Source organism: Impatiens glandulifera, unplaced genomic scaffold, assembly GCF_907164915.1.
Source record: "Impatiens glandulifera unplaced genomic scaffold, dImpGla2.1, whole genome shotgun sequence".
NCBI classification, from domain to species: domain Eukaryota; kingdom Viridiplantae; phylum Streptophyta; class Magnoliopsida; order Ericales; family Balsaminaceae; genus Impatiens; species Impatiens glandulifera.
In genome coordinates, this window is record NW_025919457.1 from 160,838 (window position 1) to 170,734 (window position 9,897).

At 26.0% G+C, this 9,897-nt stretch overlaps 1 protein-coding gene across 1 annotated transcript; it reads left to right on the forward strand.

Moving 5' to 3' along the window:
- Positions 1–626, forward strand: LOC124917997 (VQ motif-containing protein 8, chloroplastic-like). Its single transcript, XM_047458265.1, has one exon. It carries the CDS (start codon positions 38–40, stop codon positions 596–598), a length of 561 nt encoding a protein of 186 aa, XP_047314221.1. The 5' UTR covers positions 1–37; the 3' UTR covers positions 599–626.
- Positions 627–9,897: the final 9,271 nt, after the last annotated feature.

Consider the following 9,897-nt stretch of genomic DNA (forward strand, 5'->3'; position numbering starts at 1 on the left):
ATCAGAAAATCAATAGTTGACATTTCAATCCAACAACATGCCTGCAAAATATCAATTAGGTGAAGAACATAGGAAAGGATCAATCATGATCAACGGTCTTCGTCCTTCTCCATTGATGATCAACAATCAATCAAAACCCATCAAGAAACAGCCGCCTCCGGCGGCAGAACATCATCGGCGGCGTCAAGAAGGGCCAGTTATAATCTATACTGAATCTCCAAAAATCATTCATACTAAGCCTCATGAATTCATGGCTCTTGTTCAGAGGTTAACGGGTCATCGAGAAAATGCTGAACGGCGGCAGGTAAGCGTCGCCGGCGGAGATGAATCTGAAGATGAAGAAGGATCTGGTACTAGCCCTACGGCGGCGGCGGAGGAGGAGGAGAATGGACCGAATGAATTTTTGGCTGATTTTCCTTTGTTTACTCCGACTTCGAATAATCTGTTTTTGTCTCCGGCAGCTCAACAACCTCATCCTCTTCATAGATATGGTGATTTTCTTTCACTTTCTCCAAGCGTGGGAAAGATGGAATCATCATCATCATCTTCTTCTTCAATATTTAATGTCAAGAGGGAATTCATTGATGTTATGAAATGATCCAGAGTGATGTATACAGTTTGTTGCAAATCCATCATTTTTCTATTTCAATCCTTTGGTTTCATCTCATTTATTGTTTTTATTTTAAATAATCTTTCTTTGATTCTAATCTTAGGTTTATTCATTTTATTTTATTTAACTTTTGACATTTTATATGTAAAAAAAACAATTACTATTATTTTGTGTTTATTTATAATTATTCAAATATTTAAAATCAATCTAACTGTCTAAATTGAACCGAAGTGAAAATTGGAATGATTAATGGTATATAAAATTGTTAAACTAAACAAAATAATTTTTTTAAACGCTAGTTTTGTAACTCTTGTGTAGTGTGTTTAATTCTCGCAGATTAAGCATATAGCCCGCAAAACACTCAACAAATTAAATTAGATTAGATGTTAACTAGATGGATCGTATAATGAACTCGAGTTTATATTAGATAGAGGTATCCACATTTTTTTTTTGTTAATCTAAAATAGAGGAATATTTAGTTTGTAGGTTTAGGGAAGTCGAAACCTGACCACTTAATTCTAATTAAAATTAAATATATAAAATTTAATTACAAGTTATATTTACAACTACAATTATTTATGATATTTGTTTTTTAAAATAATTTTGGAGTATAATTGTATTATTTAGTAAATAAATTTGGAATCAAATTAACCTATCAAACCGATAAAGATGATTTTTTTAACCCGATCAAACCAAACGATAAACATCTATCCATATCGACAACTCATCTACCTCGTCATACCACTTCTAGAACCCTTGGTTGCTAGAGCAACCCTTCAATTCATACTATATTAACTAGCTAGTCATCAAATAAGATTCTCAAGATATTCAAATACCGGAGCCAGTTAAGACTAGGAGAACATAAGAAAAATAGTTTATGTAAACCTGTTTATATGTATCCATTTTAAAATTATAATAAATGAAGATAAGTGATTATATCAACTCTCATGTTCTAGTGCCTCCCCAATATTGTTGGATTGGATTGGATTGATAAGAAAATGGATCAAGTTAATAAAGATAGTTACACAAATAAAGTTTAAAACAAACAATATAACCAAAAAAAACAACCCATAACAAAAATAACAATTATTTAAGATAAAATATATAAAAGCACATTACAAAACGAGCCGACACAAAATATAGTTAAACAAATATAGTATATATATATATATATATATATATATATGAGTGACAAAAAAAATATCAAGAAACACCCTCAAAATAAAAGGAATAATTAACAATAGAAAAAACAACATACTCACTAATTAAGTGGTTATGAACACTATCTAGCTTAAACAACAAAAAGCATAAATAAACTAAAAAAGAAAAATTCAAGAGAAAACTCTAAGTAATTTATAATATTATAGTAGAGTAAACTTTATTGAATTGATTGAACACAATAATAATATTTCTAAATACTTATTCAAATAGGATTTCAAATCTTAATCAAACTAAGAATTGAATCTTTCAAATAATATTAAAAAAATAATAATATATATATAAATTGAGATTAATCTAGGCTTATGTTTGGTTGAGTCATTAATTAAAAAAACTATCCGTCTGTTTATATTTGACTTTAAAATATATATTTAAAGAAGTTAGCCTGATCCTAAGAATCAAGTTTTTCACTTAACTTATAATATTATATATTATTTGAAATATTCTAATTAGTTTATTTTAAATAAATAATTAAAATTTGTAATTAATATATATATAATATTTGGAACTTCAAATTTTATTTTCTTAATTTAAAATTATAATTTTTCTAAAGATAAAAATTGAAGGATAATTCAATTCTAATTCTAGTAAGATTAAATATTTGTAATTCTAATCCTAATTCTTGTAAAATTCAAATTATAGTTATATTTATAATTTCAATCCTAATTATACCTTAGAACAAAAAAAGGTACTCTATATGCTCTACCTCATCTAAGTTTAGCCTTAGAGAGATTCAAATTTTCAAATAACCTAAACCAAGCAACCCACCTCTTAATTAATGTTGCAAAATCATTATATATATTTACCATTTTTTTGAAAAAAAATTATTATATAAAAATATACCATGTAGAACAAGAAAATAATTTACACATTCTTTTTTTGAGAAAAAAAAAAATAATTATATTAGACACCAAAAATATTGAACCTTGGCTAGCTTTCAATAATTTTGGGACCATATATATGTGTCATTGAGACCATTTTTATAATTAAAGTAGTCATTTCCCCCTTTCTTATCAAGTTGTGGAATTAGGTTTGAGTGGGACTAGGTAATAAATTCTACTTAATTAAGTGAAAAAAATAGTTTAGAATATTTTATTTTAGAAGAAAGAATAGACCCATTATTTATTTATATTTATATATGATATTTTTCAGCAATTAAATAATCAAGTTTGTTTGTTTGTTAAAACTCATAAATAAAAACAAAATTTTGAAAGTAAGAATTAGTTTACATATCTTGAAATCCTAACTTGCATTTCAATATATATTTTTTTAATTTAGAAATTATTCACTTTGGACTTTCATACATTAATTATTGTGCAAATATATGAATTAGTAAAACTGTGTTCTCTTTAAAAAATTATCTCTCTTAAAATAATAATAAAAAAGGCTAAAGCAAATATTTATGTATCTAATTCAATTTTTATTCTCACATCAAATCAAATTTTGCATCTAAACTTTAAGTTGTTTTTAAATGTGATAAAAATAATTAAAGAGTAAAATAAATTCCATACCCTAGTGAAATTACTCATATTAATAAAATGTTTGAAGCAAGTAATGATATAGAGATATAATTTTCTCTCTAAGTTTTTATAACTTTTTTATTTTCCTGAAACTAAAATAACAAAATTAAACGTGATTTTATTGTTGACTTCTTAACATTACTAAAGATATAGATATTATCGAAATATTTAAAATTAGCATTGTTACAACTTTACTAATTCTAACATTAAATATTAATAATTTTCAATAATTGTGTATCCCCACTTAATCATTTCACAAGAGCCGACGAAAGATTCTAATTAGGTGTATATAGGACATTACATGTATGTCACACCTCCTTTTTATTTTAAGTATCTTATTCTTCAACTACTATGATAATGATATATATTTTTTTAAAGTGTAAATATTTTTTTTATAACTTAAAAGTGCAAAATTGATCTAAAGGACATGAAATTAGTGTAATTATTGTTGAAACAAAATGTCTCTAATATTTTTTAATGTGACATTTTATATAATATTAGTCAGTTGACATTTATTTTTTGTAATAGCAAAAGCTACAAAAATAGAAGTGCAATACTAAATAAATATTATTTTAAAAAAAGTTAAAAGATATTCTGTCCAGGGATGGCCGATAAAACTCTACTCACAAGTCTCACTCAGATCCCTCTCTTTCTCTTATAGCTCCCAAAAGAGCAAATTTTTATGTTATTTTACAAAGATTTGTAATTATTTAAAATACAAGTTCAAACACAAAAACCTTAATTATATGAACTCAAATTGATAGGGAAAAAAGTATAGAAAGAGAAACCAAATTATTTAAAAAACTTATTCAATTTATTAATGACAAAATGAGTAGAGAAACCATTTTTTTTTTCTTTCATAAGGCTTTGTACGGATTCGGATTTTTAGAGAAGGTAAACTATTTGTTTACGCTTCTTTATTGTCTCACACTCTTTGTGAAACTGACGACGATGTAGAAAGCTTTAGTATAATCGCTGTTCATCGCATTCGGTTAAGACATATTCGTCTTCATATTCACAGATTTAGTGACCAGACTACTAGCTAGTAAGTTGATTTTAGATGTCGATGTTTGTAATTGAAAATTTCTAGATCATGTTTTGATTCGGTGTAATTCCCTTGTGCGCAGCTTTGGCGACTGACCGATGAGATTGCTTACATAAAATAAACAAAAAATAAACTTATAAACAACCTCATTTGTTTTCTCTTGCTTCATACTATAACCCCATGATTTTCCTTCTGCAGCTTATCACGTGTGTACGACGCGTAGCAATACGGGGATCGCGGGAATGACTCAGATTCGATGCTTTACAACTTTGGTTTGCGTGTCGACAGTTTTCTTAAAGAAAAAATATTATTTTAAAATAATTGGAAACTTTAAAAATTAATTATGTACAAATAATTAATTTTATTCAAATTTTAATAATATATGATCGCCCAATTTAAATTAATCAAACATAATTAACTTAAAATATTATTTATTTGAAAACAAAGGCGTCAAATAATTTTTAAAAAATCAGTAAAATGTACGCGTGTAAACATACTTTATACCAGAGTTTCTATAAAGGTTCGATTTTTTGTTATGCTCGAGAAAGAGTTTCCGCACTATGTCATTCGGGCCCGTCAAATGACAGTTTTATTTTTTAAAGCAAAGTTTGTCTATTACAAGATTTATTTATAACATTTATTTTCTTTAATTAGTAGTCCAAGGGTTCTAAACAAAGATATATTTAAATTACATAAATAATTGTACAAAATTATTTAAAAGGGTGTACATGTGATTGCATTGATTTAAAATTGAGTACAAACTCTGAAAAATATCAGAAAAGTGTTATAATTTAAAAATAAATTCCAAACGGGGTCTTATCCAAAATATTTGTTTAGGAAATATTCTAAACATTTAAATATTATTTTTTGACTTTTCGAGATTATTTAAAAACCGATTGGGGTTCCAAATTACAAAAATAATTTAGATTTTAAAAAGTGGAACCAAACAGGCCTAGGACCGGAGTCCTAGGGTCTGGGTCCGGTCATACCGATTTGGGCTCGAACGGGCTCGATCTAGACCGGGAAGGTGTGAATCAGGGCTTGGGATACTCGGTCGAGGGACTAGAGGGCTCAGTCCTAGGGTTCAAGAGGTTCGGTCTTGAACTCAGGCTGTTCGATCTTAGGTTTGGGAGGCTCGGTCTTAGGTCTAGCTTCCTCGGTCGTGGACCTAGGAGGCTCAGTCCCAGGTCAGACCTCTCGGTTCGAGGTTAGAAACCTCAGCCGGATTCCTTAGTCCTTGCTCAAGAACATCGGTCTTAAGTCTCGGTCCTAACTCAAGAACATCGATCATTGGTCTCGGTCCTGACTCAAGAACACTAGTCCTTGGTCTCGGTCCTATGTCAATTTTCTCGGTCCATGGTTTCGGTCAGGACCAAGGATTCTCGGTCATATTTCTTGGTCCCAGTCCTACATGACTCGGTCGCCGGGGACCGAGTGTTATTGAATTGGTCAAGAATTGCATATCTTGTATCTTTTGATACAGATCATGAAATCATGATCTCTAAGCAATCAACTCATGTAATTGTAGGGATTAAAAATCCTAACCCTAATCACGATCAATCGATTTATACAAAGATCAATTTCTCAAAACCGTTTTTAGGTCAAAATTTTGGATCTTTTGAATTTAGGTCATCTCAATGCATAATTTTTGTTCCATTAGCTTTGAAATGATGAACATAGTGGGGCACAACCAAAACAAGAACATCATTCAAGCTCTCTGTAATAACTTTTGAAAACAAAATTCAAATTCATTTTTTTCAAAATTTTAGTTGGATCAAACATGATGGGGATGTTGTTATAATTATCTTGAAACATCCTAACATGTTTAGCAGCTATTTGAATAAAAAAATTCAAGCTTAAAGCTTAAGAACATCAAATTCAAAAAATCCATATTTTCAAACCAATTTTTAGTTTTTTTGTTTGTTTTAGGTTGATTTTTATCAAATCTCTTTCAACAGAAAGTTCAAATATCATCTAGGGAATGATCTAAACAAAGAAAACATCGATCAAACTTAAAAAAAAAAAAAATCAATTTTCAATCACAATTTAAAATATAGATGATCTACAAGTTTACTAACAATTGGAGAACACTCCAATGATGTAGCTCTCCTGAAGTTTAGGTCGTCGGAGCAACTTCTACAATTATGTTTGAAATTTTGGAATTTCTTCAATTATGTTGTAAGATTGGGATTTTGTTTGATAGATTGGAACAGGAGGACTTAGAGAGTATTTATACTTAACTAGGTCAGTTATCCTAACCTAATTCAACTTCAATTTGATCACTAATCAAAATGATGTCGTTTTGATTGCGAAAAAGACGACTAAAACGACGTCGTTTTGATTAGTCAAAATGCGTCGTTGGAAGTCTGTTAGTGTTCCAATGGCGTTTGGTGTTTGGGATAACGGGGTTAGGTGTCCCGTTAGTCAATCTAGTGTGGCCCCAAGCGTGCGCGTGTTGTATTACATCCGAATGCGTTGTGTGTTTTTGGGTGCTAAATGAAATTTCAGCGCTGATCCGATGCTCTGAATCCTGTTGTAACAATTAAACATAATTTTGGCTACACATGATTATCATTTTATATTTTTAATAAAAGAATTATTTGAAATCGAATTTTAATCTCTTTCTTGCGTTTTTTCTCACCAAAAATTCCACAAAAAAATATTTTTGGAAACATAATAAAAATTATGTTCATTATTTTTATTTTTGGATATTTTGGAATATTTATTTAATTGTATTAAGCCATAAATTATACATAATTTATGTTTAAATCGCAATTAAATAATTTCAAATCCCTTTTAATTTAATTTGGGTAAAATAAATACAATATTAACCTCAAATTATTTTTAGATTTTGATTTAATTTTTTTAATTAAGATTTAATTATCACAATAATTAATCTTAATTTAATTTTTAATCTCTTTTTGTTATAAAATATTATTATTATTATTATTATTATAATTTAAAGTATATCAAATTTTCATGTTTATAAATAAAGATATGTATATTCAATATAAAGTTGAACTAAACTATTCAAAATAAAAATGTATGGACTTATTTTGTATATCTATTATTATTTATTAACAGTAAATTTAATAAAAAAAATAATAAATATTTATTTTATAATATAAATATAACTTAATATAATATATAAAAATAATTATATATTTAAAATTTCAAAAATGTTAAAAAATAAAATAAAGAAATTAAATATAATTAAAATTATAATAATAATTATATTATATAAAAATAATAATTTAAATATATAAATAATTGAATTTAGTTTTTTTTAATAATAAATCATATTAATAATAAAAAAATTAAAATATAAAAAGAAAAAAATAATAATAACTACGTTCCAACCGTAAATTAAGTTTATTTAAAAAACAATAACAAAATAATTTAGTTTTAAAAAGTCTGAACTCAATTTTAATCAATTTAAAACACTAGTGTTGAAACTAATGTGTCAACCCTTTATGATGTAGCCAGTAGGAAAAATTAAGACCAAGGCAAATATGAACTATTTTTGGCATTTATTTTTTTTATTTTTAAATAATATAACAATTTCATCTATCCACCTTTATTGTAATTGTCCCAAAAAATATAAAAAGAACCCAACAAAAATTAATTGAGTAGAAGCTATTACTTTATAAGTTACCATCAAGAAAAAAAAGTCTCAAATTATGATAGAAAACATAAACACAACCTCTTCCATAAAGAAACATTAACAAAATTATCATATTAATATTAAAATTTATATTAAGAAAGTTATCATAATAATGTGATTACTTTCAAAGTTTTGACCCATATATAATTTTTAGTCAAAAGCCCATAAAAATCAAAGTCTTTACAATCTCCAAATAAATGTTCATATGGGAATGGAATAGAAGACTATAAATATGTCAAAAAAATAATAAAATAAAAAGTAATCATAATTTTGGTTCTCATTTTCTTTAGCTTTTACACTAAACTACCTAAGACTTGAAGATAATTTAACCAATTGATACATTGAACTTTCCCTTTCTTATAATTCACAAGAAACAATAATTTTTCAATAATCATTATGTTTCTATTGTGTTCCCCATGCTTGCTAACTGCCTTTAAAGGATTTACCTAACACTAGTAATTAGTTACATTATTGTGTTATTTTAAATCTTTGTACTTCTAATGTTATCATTAAATTAATTTTAAATTTTTAAATCACATTTCTTCTTTTATTAAATAGAAGTTTAATTAAATCAAATATAATATGCTGTTTAATCAATTATCACTTCTTTAATCATATCATTAAATATTCAATATATATATATAATATACATTTGTGATTTTATTTATAATCCATTTTATATCAAATGATATATTTTTTAAATAACCCAAAGATCAAATAAAGCCTAGACATATCACTTTCTTTATAATTTAAGTTTCAATAATAGTGTTGTTGACGTTTGATTTGGCCGGTGCAGCTGGAGCTGGTCCGAAACATATATTAAAATAACAAGCAAATAATTGTCTTTGCAGTACTCTAAAGTTCATATTTATAAATATAAAATATAAGAGAAAGGAAATAAATTAATGAATGATTGAAATTGTCTATTAAACATCATTAATGTAGTAGATACAAGACATAAATTGATTTAATGAAGATATCCTTAGAAATCCATTAAACAACCATATAACTAAACCAAACAATAAAATTACTATTCATTAACTCAATAGGTTAATTATTTATATATATATACACAAGCTTAAATTTGTTAGAATCTGATTTATCACTTCAATTTAAGACAATCTGATTTATCACTTCAATTTAAGACGTTTTTAATAAGAATGAAAATTAAAATATTTAATATTACATATAAAACTCTTATAAATTATTTTTATCACTTAAACTATTGTAATATATTATAAATTACTCAATAATAATAATTTATCAATAAAAATTTAATTTGAATGAAAATGGTGTTAATATATTATATAATAATATTTAATTTTAAATTAAAAGGAGTGATAAAGAGAGAGAACTTGAGGGAGAGAATGATGTGTCACTACATCACTAGTTGAAAAAAAGATAAAAGGTGAGGAAAAAGAGAAGAGAGAGAAATTTTGTTATTTTTTTTTTGACATCAAATTGCACCACATCATTTCCTCCCTCAATATTTCTTTCCCAATCATTTTCTCTTAAATTAATATTTAAATAATATATTTTAAAAAATAAAATAATTACATGATTTTAATTTTGTTTTTGTTAGAAAATAATTTATTTGATTAGCTTTTATTAAATTTATTTAGAATTTTATTTTGATTATTCAAAAAGTATTAAATGAGTCAATATAATTTGGTCAAGATACATTTAAAAAAGCCACTTTTCTATTATAATAAAATATGACTTGTACACAACACTTTTACAGAAAAATCCTTCAAAATAAGTTTAAATACTTTTTAATTTATTTATTTTAGGAACTAATAAATAAAAATAAATACACAAAACAGACAAAGAAAAAAATATG